Source organism: Macaca fascicularis, chromosome 2 (genome assembly GCF_037993035.2).
Source record: "Macaca fascicularis isolate 582-1 chromosome 2, T2T-MFA8v1.1".
NCBI lineage: Eukaryota > Metazoa > Chordata > Mammalia > Primates > Cercopithecidae > Macaca > Macaca fascicularis.
This window is the reverse complement of record NC_088376.1, coordinates 88,910,412-88,924,414: the sequence shown is the minus strand read 5'-3', so window position 1 is coordinate 88,924,414 and position 14,003 is coordinate 88,910,412. Positions and strand designations below refer to the sequence as shown.

The 14,003-nt window shown below is 45.6% G+C and overlaps 1 protein-coding gene across 15 annotated transcripts in view; it reads left to right on the top strand.

Moving 5' to 3' along the window:
- Positions 1 to 1,225: 1,225 nt before the first annotated feature.
- TBL1XR1 (TBL1X/Y related 1) overlaps positions 1,226 to 14,003 on the top strand; it is a 185,464-nt gene continuing 172,686 nt past the window's right edge. For 6 of the 15 annotated variants that reach the window (XM_045386614.3, XM_065540204.2, XM_045386611.3 and 3 more), the window contains exon 1: positions 1,665 to 2,489. Coding sequence is in view for 1 of the 15 variants with exons in the window: in XM_045386610.3 (XP_045242545.1) it covers positions 2,757 to 2,759 (3 nt within the window). In the remaining 14 variants the exon portion in view is untranslated. Of the gene's footprint in view, positions 2,490 to 2,525; positions 2,760 to 14,003 lie in introns of those variants that run through there. The other 9 variants (XM_045386613.2, XM_065540198.1, XM_074031423.1 and 6 more) reach the window with 3 other exon arrangements.

Genomic DNA, 14,003 nt, shown 5'->3' with positions numbered 1-14,003 from the left:
CTTTAAAGTGATCGCTACATCTATTTTCAAATATTGTGATGAGAGCAGGAAAACAGTACCCTTCACCTTTAAGAAAAAGCTGCAAATATTATTTTGCTTTGAAGGCAGTAATAACCGAAATAACAAAAAGGTTTCAAGTCGTATCTTAATTAAAAGGGTGGCTGCTTCTCCAGTCCTGAGCTTATACAGAGCTCTAAGAAGCGCCCCACCCCATCTTTCTTAAAGTCTTAGAAAGATTACCACCCCATTTGCTTTAAAACCTGAAGTGCCTCCCTTCTTTAAAAACGACCCCCCTCAATCATACTGCCCACATTATCACTTATCAAAGGTACACTTTATAAACAGCCTTGCTGTGCTTCACACATGCAAAAAGTATACAAAGTGGGTAAACTTCTACTGTGGATGCCACCGTGGAGGTATATGTTTAGTAAACATTTAGTTACATTATTTTATTTTTGTGAAATAAGAACTGATCGACCAAACCTTTCAAACAGACCCACCAGATGATAAATACCACCATATGCTTGATTCACAGTACATTTGGGCATAAACACTTCAATTACAGCTTTGTGTTTAGTATCAAAAATCCTTTCTTGTGTGCGTGTTTTCTCTCCAGATCCCGTGCTCTGGATCACATTTTGAAAGTCGCTTAATACAGATAAAGCACCTTTCCAGGTACGCTTCCGAGAACCATATGTATTTACGCACACAAAGGTGTGCACAGAGATTTTCACAAACAAATGTCCATATGATGCCGCGCCGCGCTCCCGCACATGCCCGCCGCGTGTGCGCCCAGCCCCCAGCGCCGCCGGGCCGCCCCCCGGACACGCGGAAGCCCGCGGCCTCCTTGGGAAACTTCGCCAGCGGCTCCACCCCGGCCACCGCGCGGGCCTCCCCGCCCCCACCCGTCTCGGGCCCAGCGGCCCACACCCGAGCACACTCAGGCCAGCCCGCGGCGGTGGGGGCGGGGCGGGCGGCCCGGGGCCCCGAGGCGCCTGTGAGTGCCCGCGGGGCTCGCCTGATTTTTAAAAAGAATGCGCCGCACAGCCCAGCCCCCAGCGCCGCCGGAGTGGGCCGGGAGGGAGAGGAGCGCGGCCGCTGGAGTCCCCCCCGCCGCGCCGCCGCCGCCACCGCCTCCCCGCGTCCGCGGCGCCCCTCCCCCGCCGGCCCCTCCCCCGCGCGCCCGCCCGCTCGCCCGCCCGCCCGGCGCAGGCCGCTCGGGTTTGTTTTGCTGCGCGGCCGCCGCCGCCGCCGCCGCCGCCGCGGGCCTCGCGAGCTCATTTGTGCCTGGCTGGTCCCCATTCCTCTCTCCCTAGTGTTGAGTGTCTGAGCCGTTGGCTGCTCCGAACCGTTTGGCTCTTTCCCTTAGTAACAGCTTTTACCTTCTGCCTCAATTCCTCTCCCCGCTCGCGCCCTTCCCCCGCGCGCCGCCTCCCCCCGCCGCCGGCCGCGTGCGCCCCCGCCCCTCCCCCAGCGGCGGGAGCACCTCCGCTCGCCACCTGGGGACCCGCGCCGCGCTCCCCGCCCCCGCCCTCCCGGCGCCCATCCCCCGCGCCCTCCGCTCGCTGGGGTTATAATTGCCTCTCACCCCCCGGAGGGGTTATTTTGGGGGTGGTTGGAGGCGGTGGCGGCGGCGGCGAGGAGGGGAATTTCCTAGTGCCTCCATTCCCGGGAGGGGGGAGCGGCGTTGGAGGCCACCGTTTCCAGGTAAGCGCTGGGGGCCGGACCCCGGAGTGGGGGCGGTCGCGGGCCTGGGCGGGGGGCGCGGGCCAGAGGCGGCCGGGGGCGCTGGGCCGCGGGGGATGGGCGCGAGTGGAACATGCATTTTTCAACTTGGCCCTTGGGGGAACTGGGCTTGCGTGGGGGGAGGGAAGGCAGGGAGGGCACTTGGGGCGCCCCCATCCCCCCGTTTTCCTCTCTCAGGTTTCTTTGAAATGCTCACGTGCCTGCCCACCCCCTACCCTTTCCTGGTCTCGGGGGATCCTCACCCTAATTATGTTGTCCCCGAAAATGTGCACCTCGGCCTTCTCCCCCTCTTTCTCCCTTCGTGCATTTACACCCCCTTTTTGTGCGTGTGTGTATGAGGGGGGGGGAGGCTTTTAGGAAAGGATTTGCAGCAAATTGAATCAAGGAGCCATCATGAGGCCGACTCCTTTATAGCCTATTTTTAGCAGAGGAGAAGGAGCTTTTCGGTGTATGCTATTTTGTGAAACCTCGGGCGGCAATGGAAATCTCCCCTCCCCAGGCGCGTCCCCGGCCCGGGCGCGGCGACCCCGGCCGGCGTGCTAGGGGCTGCGGGCGGCTGTTGGGGCCGCGCGTCCGGGGCGGGGGCGCCGGCCGGGGGAGGGGCGCGCGGCAGCCAGGCCTTGCTCCGGGACGTGTTTATTTGTAACTTAGTGCTTTCTATCGTCTTAAGGAGGTATTTGGTGGAGATTCTTTGAAGTTGGGTTCAGGAGTGTAGAATTGGCAAAGTTATTGTCAGCTTCCTGGTAAGTTTTGGGTGGCACAGAGTCACGTTATTTTCTGACAGTGTAAAGGCCACGTTGTGAGGGTGGTTTCTCGGTAACTTCCTCTTTGCAACCGATTTAATTTTTTGAACAGAAGCAGACTTTTATTTAAGTGGAATATTAATCTTAAATGGCAGCTCGAGGGAAGCCATCCATGCGTTAACGTGTTCAGTATTTTTGGAAGTTCTTAATTTGCTGAAGCAGGCATCACTTCGCATTGGTAACCGGGATTAAATTTAGGTTGTGAAAATGGTGTGTTTCATGTAAAATTTGGGTTGTGGCTTTGAAAAAATGCTCTCTTTGTTGGATTGTCTTAAGTGTCTCTAAGATAATTTGGTGATTACAAATGAGAAATGTTGGAAACTAGTTAGAAATTAGGTGTTCTCAATGTCTGGAGTTTACTTAAAATCTTGGACTGTGCAGGCACCGGGGGTGAAGAGTTTTAGTACCTATGTGATTTGCAGTTGACTTAGGAAAGTTTACTGTTCACTTTCTTGTTTTCCAAACAGGAACCGTATGCTGATCTAAACAAACTTGTTAATAAAATGTAGTGGGTGAAAATGACAGGTTATTTTTAGTCTGAATTTTAAGACTGAATGGTTTCTCCACCCCCCACCTCATGTAATTAAGTGATCTTCTTCCCCCTCCTTTTTTTCCTAAAGGCTCCTTCTCCAGTTTGGATAATAATAAGGCCCTCGTGGTGTCTTCATCCACTTACCTGAAACAACTTGGAATAAATAATTTCGATTACACGTTGAAGATAACAATGAGTGACTGTTTGGGTTTTCCAGTGTGATTCATTTTCATTTTTGTTAAAATAAGACCCATGCTACATTGATGTATTTTAGTAATGCTGACTTCCTGGGATTGTATGTTCTCACCATTTTAATAAGTTTATAGTCTGAGGCACCTTTGTCTCCCCGAAAACATGGTGTATGTTGGGTGGTGTCCTGGGAGTTGATGGCAAGCTTCCCAAATTGTTGAGAGTTCTAGAAATAGTTAGCATTTACCTGTGGGGGAGGGGCTGCAGGAAGAAACTATGCCTGAGAGCAGTTAGGCGTGTGATGTGTGATTAGGCTTCTTGCTATTAAATCCAGGTTTTCTTGTTTGGAATATTTTTTTTTCCAGCCCTATCCTGCACTGAGATGTACGTAATCACAATCATTAAATTCATAAGTAACTATTTTTTGACGTTTGAGTTGTTAGAATCAGACCTGCAGTACAGAAAAAATACTGAACTGTATGTGGGATGAAAACTACGTGCCTGGGAAAAGTTTTTCTTAGTGTTAAGGAACTCAATAAAGTGACATGTTAATGGCATAAAAATTGTTGCAAAGCTCACCGTCAGTTTATAAGACATTTTTCTTTTAACATATACCAGCTTTGGGTATTAATGTGGGAGACACTGGTGGTAAGTGGAGTGGCCCCTTGCAGAGATGATGTTTTTGCGTTGGTTGCTTCAAAGAAGTGTTAAGCATTTTAATACGTACGTCCAAGAATCTTTTTGATATTTGTATTCTCGACACCTAATTAAAGGTTTTGCATGATTATCATGACACCAGTCTCCCGAAAGAACTAGAGCTAACTGCTTCCTGTGTTCTAGGAGTCTTTCAAGTCACATGTAGAAAGGGCAGAAGATAATATGAACATAGGGGTTACTGATAAAAGGAAATATATTAATAGACCTTTTGAACATCAACCTGTTGATTAAATCCATCAGTGCAGTATACATACAACCTTGTCAGACAAGTAGGTGACAAAGGAATCTCCCTTGTTTGTACAATTTGTAGCAGTACTGTTACAAAGAATTTCTGACCTGACACATTTTGATGAAGTTGGTTGAAATAGTTTGTTGGGTTTGTTCAATTTTGGTGTCATTTATATAAAAAGAATAGAGAAGAATGAATGGTAGGAAGTCAGGGGAGAGGTATGGCAGAAACATTGGCATTCACTAAAACTTGTATTTTTCTAGTGCATGTGAATTGGACTCATTTCACAACATTTACAGTATAAGTCACTGAAATGCAAAAAAGGAAAGCAGCCAGCATGAGACATTTATACTTTATGCTCAGACATTCTAGTGGTAGAGGAGGGCTAGGACCCTAGAGCTGTGTAGTAAAGAATTGTTGAGTATCGTTCAGTTTAGGTGCCACCAAGGTGGTATCTCATGCTCTGCCACCAATAGAAACCTGAAGTTAAAAAGAAAGGACTCTGTGAGAGAGCTGATACTGGAGAGATTTGGCTGTTTACCCCTCTGGGATTGGGTTCGGTAAGAGTGCAATTGATTGCCCTGTTACCACAGAGCCAGAGGAGAGGGACTAGGTGCTCAGGGCTATGCTCTAGGAAGTGTGAGGTGCTTTCTATGCCGTTTATACCCCAGGCTGATCCTATGAGGTAGGTAGTGTTGGGCTTTTTTTGTGGATGATGAAACAGGTGCAAAGAAGTTAATTCACTTGTTCAAGGCCACAAAATGATTAAATGAACACTAGGATTCAAACCTGGGTCTGTCTTAGATGACTGAATCTGCGGAATTTTTCCCAGCTGTTTTGTTAGTCTTGATCTGTGTAGATACCCTTCCAAAACCTTGTGTTTCTGATCAAGTTTATGATCTATAGTTGAGCATCTGTACTAACTGGGTCAGGTGATTGCATGGTTAAATGAAATTCATAGAACTCATATCATTGTGTTGAACTCCCTAGCACTATTTAATAAGATGCAGTCCTACTGGGCACGGTGGCTCATGCCTGTAATCCCAGCACTTTGGAAGGCTGAGGCGGGCAGATCACGAGGTCAAGAGATCGAGACCATCTTGGCCAACATGGTGAAACCCCGTCTTCTACGTCTCTACTAAAAATACAAAAATTAGCCAGGCATGGTGGCGGGTGCCAATAGTCCCAGCTACTCGGGAGCCTGAGGTGGGAGAATCTGGGAGAACCTGGGAGGTGGAGGTTGCAGTGAGCCAAGATCACGCTACTGCACTCCACCCTGGGCGATAGAGGGAGACACCCTCTCAAAAACAAACAAAAAACTAGTGTAGGAAAAATCATTGAAATCTTTGTGTTGTAGCATAGTGGTTACAGTGAGTTCAAACTCAGGCTCTGTCCCTTACTAGCTGTGATGTTGGGGTAGTAGCTCCTCATGTGTTTTATTTATTTTTTTAAATTTTTATTATATTTTATTTTTTTGAGATGGAGTTTTACTCTGTTGCCCAGGCTGGAGTGCAGTGGTGCGATCTTGGCTCATTGCAGCCTCCACCTCCTGGGGTCAGGTAATTCTCCTGCCTCAGCCTCCTGAGTAGCTGGGATTACAGGTGTCCGCCACCACTCCTGGCTAATTTTTGTATCTTTAGTAGAGGTGGAGTTTCACCATGTTGGCCAGGCTGGTCTTGAACTCCTGACCTCATGTTCCACCTGCCTCGGCCTTCCAAAGTGCTGGGATTACAGTCGTGAGCCACCACGCCAGGCAAACTCTTTAAATAAAAAGGGAACTCTTTCAAGGCTTGGGTCCCGCAGAACCTAGGGTTTGCCTTTTAGGCTGTAGTGATTACTTTGAGTAGGTGGTTTTATTTTATTTTTTCTGACCTTTTACCTGTGTGTTCTTTTCCATATTGTCAGCTGCTGTCAAGATAGTTGTCCTTGGAAGTTCTGTTCCTCTATGAGCCTTGTCTTATGTTCACTTCCCATTTTTAACCATACTTAATTTAGCACTACTGTTTACTAATCGTCAAAGTTCTATGTATCAGGACTACACAGGTACTTTGACAAGTACTGTGACAGTCTGAGTGCTGATGCCCTGAATTTAACAGTGAGAAAATTGAGGCTTAGGTAGTGGGGGACAGAGCAGGAATTTAGTCCCAGTTTGTGTGAATTCTAGGCCAGTGTTGTTACCTAGCAGTCTGTCTTCTCAATGAATGAATGGTTGTAGGTCTGGATTATTAAGTTTTTATTTGGTTGCCCTGAGCAACCTTTCTTACTCATTTTATCTTCTGTAACTACTGACAGTGTAATTTATTTAAAGTACTGGTTTCATCTTGTCAGTTCCCCTGCTGGAGAACCCATAATGGATTCTCTTTGCCAACTGGGCTGAATTTATATGCTTCAGTCTGGCTTTTAAGAAGGTTCCATTCTACCTATTCAGCTTTATTTCCCACTCTTCCCCAACTGGAATTCTTGCCGGCCTCTCAAATACTGTAGTTTTTGCCGTAGTCACTACTTTGCTTTTGTGCATGCTGTTCTTCCCTTTGTCCTTCTTACAGCCTAGTTTCAGTCCCCATTCTTCCATGAATCCTTTTCTGGCCATCCTGACTCAGGATATTTCTTCTCTGAGATTCCATTGCATTTAGTGAAGATCACAAATCCCATAACTGTTTATTTTTTTGTTGCCCCAACTACAATGTTACATTTCTTGAAGGGATGGACCTTTTTCCTTCTAGCATTTGGCAGAGTTCTTAATACCATTTTCGTGTTAAAATGGATTGTGAGGGCCTGTGTTAAAATGGGAGCAGCGACAGCCCTCTTCCAATGTCATGTGGCAGCATCTTCTTTTTGAGTTAGACCTTAAAAGATTTAGGTGTACTATAGTCACATTTAACTGTTCATTTGAATTTAATGCTGCCAGAGTTGCAAAGGAAGAAAAACTTGCTCTTAGTTCTTAGAGTTAGATGAACATGGATGGTTTTGGCTGGGCACGGTGGCTCATGCCTGTAATCCCTGCACTTTGGGAGGCCCAGGCGGGTGGATCACTTGAGGTCGGGAGTTTGAGACCAGCCTGGCTAACATAAAACACGTCTCGGCCGGGCGCGGTGGCTCACGCCTGTAATCCTAGCACTTCGGGAGGCGGAGGCGGGTGGATCACCTGAGGTCAGGAGTTTGAGACCAGCCTGATCAACATGGAGAAACCTCATCTCTACGAAAAATACAAAATTAGCCAGGCGTGGTGGCACATGCCTTTAATCCCAGCTACTCAGGAGGCTGAGGCAGGAGAATTTCTTGAACCCAGGAGACAGAGGTTGCAGTGAGCCGAGATCGTGCAATTGCACTCTAGCCTGGGCAACAGGAGCAAAACTCTGTCTCAAAAAAGCAACTACAACAACAACAACAACAACAAAACACGTCTCTACTAAAAATACAAAAAATTAGCTGGGAGTGGTGGCGCATGCCTGTCATCCCAGCTACTCAGGAGGCTGAGGCAGGAGACTCACTTGAACCTGGGAGGCAGAAGTTGCAGTGAGCTGACGTCGTGCCACTGTACTCCAGCCTGGGCAACAAGAGCAAAAACACGGTCTCAAAAAAAAAAAAAAAAAAAAAAAAAAAAAAAGAAAATGGATGGTTTTGCCCTTTTAATTCTGGAATAGTAGCCACAGTATTGGGGGAAAACCTAGTCTAGTTAGGAATTGTGTCACAGTAAGTTGACTATCTGGTTATATATGTGTCAGGTAGTCAGGTATAATGATGCTTAAGATTTTGTACTTTTTTTTTTTTTTTTGAGACAGAGTTTCACTCTTGTTGCCCAGGTTGGAGCGCAAGGGCACATTCTTGGCTCACCGAAACCTCCGCCTCCCAGGTTTAAGCGATTCTCCTGCCTCAGCCTCCTGAGTAGCTGGGATTACAGGCATCCGCTTACACGTCCAGCTAGGACTTTATTTTCTTAATCTGTTAGATTTTTTTCCCTCCTTATTTCCTCAGTAGTGTACCTAAGTTAAGATAGTGTTTTTAGATCTCACGGTTTTACAGCATTCTAACTGCACTGGAGTTTCATTTGAACCATTACTATTAATATTAACATTTAGTATAGGGCATATGTATTATACAATGTAAATGAGTTTAATTTACCAAAAGAATGTCTCTTAACCATCTCCCTTCAGTAAGTTTTTATGATAAGACTGTGCTGTATTGGTTCCAGCTAACCAGGGTAATTGACTATAAAGGCAACTAATTTGGTGTTACATCCTTTTGAAGTTTTAATTTTTTTTTTTTTTTTGAGATGGAGTCTTGCTCTGTCGCCCAGGCTGAATGCAATCTCAGCTCACTACAGTCTCCGCCCCCCAGATTCAAGCAATTCTCCTGCCTCAGCCTCCCAAATAGCAGGGATTACAGGTGCCAGCCACCACGCCTGGCTAATTTTTTTGTAATTTTAGTAGAGATGGGGTTTTACCATGTTGGCTAGGCTGGTCTCGAACTCCTGACCTCAGGTAATCCACCCACCTTGGCCTCCCAAAGTGCTGGGACTATAGGCGTGTGCCACCATGCCCAGCTAATTTTTGTATTTTTAGTAGAGATGGGATATCACCTTGTTGGCCAGGCTGGTCTTAAACTCTGGGTCTCGTGATCTGCCCGCCTCGGCTTCCCAGAGTGCACCCGGCCTGAAATTGTTATTTTTTATTTTTTGAGACAAAGGCTCACTATGTTGCCTAAGCTGGAGTGCAGTGGCATCATCTTGGCTCACTGCAACCTCCACCGCCTGGGTTCAAGCGATTCTACTGCCTCAGCCTCCTGAGTAGCTGGGACTACAGGAACGTGCCACCCATGCCGGGCTAACTTTTTTATATTTTCAGTATAGATAGGGTTTCATTATGTTGGCCAGGCTGGTCTCCAACCCCTGACCTGGTGATCCACCCACCTCGGCCTCCCCAAGTGCTGGGATTACAGGTGTGAGCCACCGCACCTGGCCAAAATTTTTAATATTTATGTATGGAATGTAAGCTTTTCAGCATGATTTTCAATCAAACAAAATGAGTTAGATTGAAAGCTCTGCTTTCTGAGAGCTTAGATTTATAACTCGGAATTAATACAGACTGTAAGGGTCACGCTGAAAGGTTAATACATTTTAGTAAACATGGAGTACCCAGATTCAGGAGATTTATATGAAATGAATAGGTTTGAGGGATGAGGGAGGAGGAATACCTGTTGAACATTTAAACTGGGAAGCTTGCCACCTATTTTCCCCTTTATCGAAGGTTTTAGGAGGTAGAATTTAAAAACAGAAAAGGGAACAAGAGTCAGAGATGGTCATTCCAGTATCTTAATAGAGTAATTTCTTTTTTTTTTTGATGGAGGTTTGCTCTTGTTTCCCAGGCTGGAGTACAGTGGTGCAATTTCAGCTCACTGCAACCTCTGCCTTCCAGATTCAAGCAGTTCTTCTGCCTCAGCCTCCCGAGTAGCTGGGATTACAGGCATGTGCCACCATGCCCACCTAATTTTGTATTTTTAGTAGAGGTGGAATTTCGCCATGTTGGCCAGGCTGGTTTGAACCTCTGACCTCAGGTGATCCACCTGCCTTGGCCTCCCAAAGTGCTGGTGGGATTACAGGCGTGAGCCACTGTGCCCGACCAGTAATTCTTTTTTATATGAAATTGTACTCTGGGCTGGGCGCGGTGGCTCATGCCTGTAATCCCAGCACTTTGGGAGGCCGAGGTGGGCGGATCACGAGGTCAGGAGGAGTTCGAGACCAGCCTGACCAACATGGTGAAACCCCATTTCTACTAAAAATACAAATATTAGCCGGGCGTGGTGGCACGTGCCTGTAATTCCAAATACTCAGCAGGCTGTGGCAGGAGAATAGCCTGAACCCAGGAGGTGGAGGTTGCCGTGAGCGGAGATCGTGCCACTGCATTCCTGCCTGGGCAATAAAGCGTGAGACTTCCATCTCACACACACAAAAAGGAAATTGTACTCTGGAGTTTCAAGCTTTTTTTTTTTTTTAGTGTTTAAAATTTTTGATTACCTTAAAATGGTGGATTTTTTTTTTTTAAACTTTTTAACAAACTAGATTATCAGTCTATTTGCGATCTTCAGTATTTTGTTTGAGATCTGATATGGAATCAATAAGTGCTTTTTTTCCTGATACCTTTTGTGTTTCTCTTTTCATTGTGTCTTTTTCAGCATAGTGGAGAGCAGGACATTGTAGAGAGACAATCAGTGACTCAGTTTTTGAGTGGATGCTTTTGTTTTTTGTTCTTAGTTTGCATCTGCTTGAATGGGGTAGCATTTTAACATGGGTCTAATATTAAGCAAACAAGTATTTTTAAACCAATTCTTTGTAAAGCTAGGGTTACATGAGTAAATCTAGCTTCTATAAATGTGTATTAAGATGATCAGATGAAATGTTACCTGAAGTTCTCTTATTTGTGCATATACTTGAATGAGTATACTCGATACTTCAGTTTCTTAAGATTCTAGGATTCTTTTGGTTTTTTTTTTTTTTTTTTTTTTTGAGATGGAGTCTTTCTCTGTTGTCCAGGCTGGAGTGCAATAGCACAATCTTGGCTCACTGCAACCTCTGCCTCCCGGGTTCAAGCGATTCTCCCTGCCTCAGTCTCCTGAGCAGCTGGGATTACAGGTGCCCACCACCACACCTGCCTAATTTTTGTATTTTTAGTAGAGATAGGGTTTTGCCATGTTGGCCAGGCTAATCTCTAACTCCTGACTTTTTAAGTGATCTGCCAGCCTCAGCCTCCCAAAGTGTTGGGATTACAGGCGTGAGCCACCGTGCCTGGCCAGGATTTCAATTTTATGAGTTTTAGGGGGATCTACGTGGAAAATTTTTTTAGAGTATTTAAGTACTAAAAATCTACAGCCTTTCATAGAATAATAGTCTGGAAAGTATGTGACATGAGCATAAGCAAACACCTTGCCAGTTGGGGTATAGTAATAGCATATTTTGGTGGTTACCTTCAATTGTGAATAGAACACAGTTTCAGGTTAGGGAGAGGTGTTTTATTCTTTTCCTTTAATTTGAATAGGCTCATTGGGAAGAGTATACACTAATCTTGTTACATTTTTGTTCAGTGGCTATCATATGTCATTAAACTCACAGTATAAGGCAATTGACTCATCTGCTTTGGGTTTCTGAAATAAGGTAATGAGAATAGATAATGAATTTCTTTATCCTTTTTTTCCTTTTTTTGCAATTACCTTTTTATGGGGTAGACTTATTAAAAATAAGGATTTTAGGATACTATTTATAGCTGTAGCAGTGTTCCTTGGTATTCATTCATATAAAAATGTAACATGATACATGCTTAAGATTTTTCCCCTAGTAAAATGTTGGGTTTTCTTTAAATTACTGTACTTTGTCCTCTTTAGTAACTGATATACATTCGTAAAATTATAGACCGGGGTCAGGAGTACAGTCTGTTACTGTATTGTGTTCTTGTGCCAGAAAACCCCAGGTGTATCATGGGAATACATCTTTGACCTTGGACTTTCGTGAGTCCTGCTAGCAGAGGTCACTAGTATTGACACCTGGTGAGAGATGCCTTTGCGTGAATTGTTCTTTTATTTATTTATTTATTTATTTGTTTGTTTATTTGAGGCAGGGTCTTGCTCTGTCACCCAGGCTGGAATGCAGTGGTGTGAACATGACTCACTTTAGCCTCCAACTCCTGGGCTTAAGCAGTCCTCCCACCTCAGCCTCCTGAGTAGCTAGGACTACAGATAAGCAGCACCATGCCCAGCCAATTTATTTATTTTTAATTTTTTGTAGAGACAGGATCTCACTATGTTGCCCAGGCTGGTCTTGCACTCCTGGGCTCAAGCAGTCCTCCTGCCTCCCAAAGTGTTGGGATTATTGGTGTAAGCTGCTGCACCCAGCCAATGCTTCTTTTATATATTTATTTAGATTTGGTGTTTGATTTTTTGCTAATATTTAAAGGACCTTCTCAAAGATACTTTTAAATGAAAAGACAAAGGGTCAGAAAATACCATATGGTTGGCTGCTGTTTGTTTGTTTGTTTGTTTGGAGACAGTCTCTGTCACCCAGATCTGGAGTGCATTGGTGTGATCTCAGATCACGGCGACCTTTGCCTCTTAGGTCCAAGTGGTGCTCCTGCCTCAGCCTCCCAAGTAGCTCGATTACAGGCTTGTGCCACCATGCTCGGCTAATTTTTTTGTACTTAAGTAGAAACGAGGTTTCGCCATGTTGGCCAGGCTGGTCTTGAACTTCTGACCTCAAGTGATCACTCTCCTCAGCCTCCCAGAGTGCTGGAATTAGTGGCGTGAGCCACTGCCCCTGGCTGGTTGCCTGCTATTTTAACTTAAGGGATAGAAGACTGGAAAGGACACAAGCAATACAGTGTGTATGAGTATGTGTGTGTTTATATATGCTTGTCATGTGCTTAGAGTGACTAGAAAGCTGTGAAAGAGACTAATAACAATGGTGTTGGGGTGGGCAGATTATGTAGTCACATGTGGGAGAGACTTATTTTCATGTGTGACTTTTTGAACTGTTTATGTTTGTATTATTTTGAAAAAATAATAATTGAAAAATCGAGGCATCTGGTTAAGCTTTAAAAATCTTTATTTCTTTGGATTTGGATAGGATGGTCAAAAGAAAGGGGAAAACGATGTTAATTTCTCTTGTGCTTTTCAGTCAGTCCTTAAAGAGCTGAAACTGTTTATTTTTTATTTTTTATTTTTTTTTTGAGACGGAGTCTCGCTCTGTGGCCCAGGCTGGAGTGCAGTGGCGCGATCTCAGCTCACTGCAAGCTCTGCCTCCCAGGTTCACGCCATTCTCCTGCCTCAGACTCCTGAGTAGCTGGGACTACAGGTGCCCGCCACCTCGCCCGGCTAGTTTTTTGTATTTTTTAGTAGAGACGGGGTTTCACCGTGTTAGCCAGGATGGTCTCGATCTCCTGACCTCGTGATCCACCCGTCTTGGCCTCCCAAAGTGCTGGGATTACAGGCTTGAGCCACCGCGCCCGGCCTGAAACTGTTTATTTCTGTAAACACTTATTTTCATTTTTCAGAGTTGGTGGCAGAATTAGAGTAGTTGTATGATTAACAAGTGTTGTTTCTGTTTCATGACTGGATCATTAGACCAGTGGTGAACCAGTGATGATTTTTTTTTTTTTTTTTTTGAAACGGAGTCTCGCTCTGTGGCCCAGGCTGGAGCTCAGTGGTGCGATCTCGGCTCACTGCAAGCTCCGCCTCCCGGGTTCACGCCGTTCTCCTGCCTCAGCCTCTTGAGTAGCTGGGACTACAGGCACCCGCCACCGCGCCCGGCTAATTTTTTGTATTTTTAGCAGAGACGGAGTTTCACCGTGGTCTCGATCTCCTGACCTTGTGATCCTCCCACCTCGGCCTCCCAAAGTGTTGGGATTACAGGCGTGAGCCACTGCGCCCGGCCGGATTATTTTTTTTTTTAAGCCACAGTCTTGCTCTGTCTTATCCAGTCTGGAGTGCGGTGGTGCAGTCTTGGCTTACTGCAGCCTCTGCCTCCAAGGTTCAAGTGATTCTCCTGTCTCAGCCTCCCAAGTAGCTGAGACTACAGATGTGCGCCACCATACCTGGCTAATTTTGTATTTTTAGTGCAGACGGGATTTCACCATATTGGACAAGCTGGTCTTGAACTCCTGACCTAAGGTGATCCACTGGCCTTGGCCTCCCAAAGTGCTGAGATTACAGGCGTGAGCCACTGTGCCTGGGAAACTGGTGAATTTTGAACCCTATCCAAGCCTGATACTTAGAAAATAATTTAGTGCAAACTTTAGGAGATTTT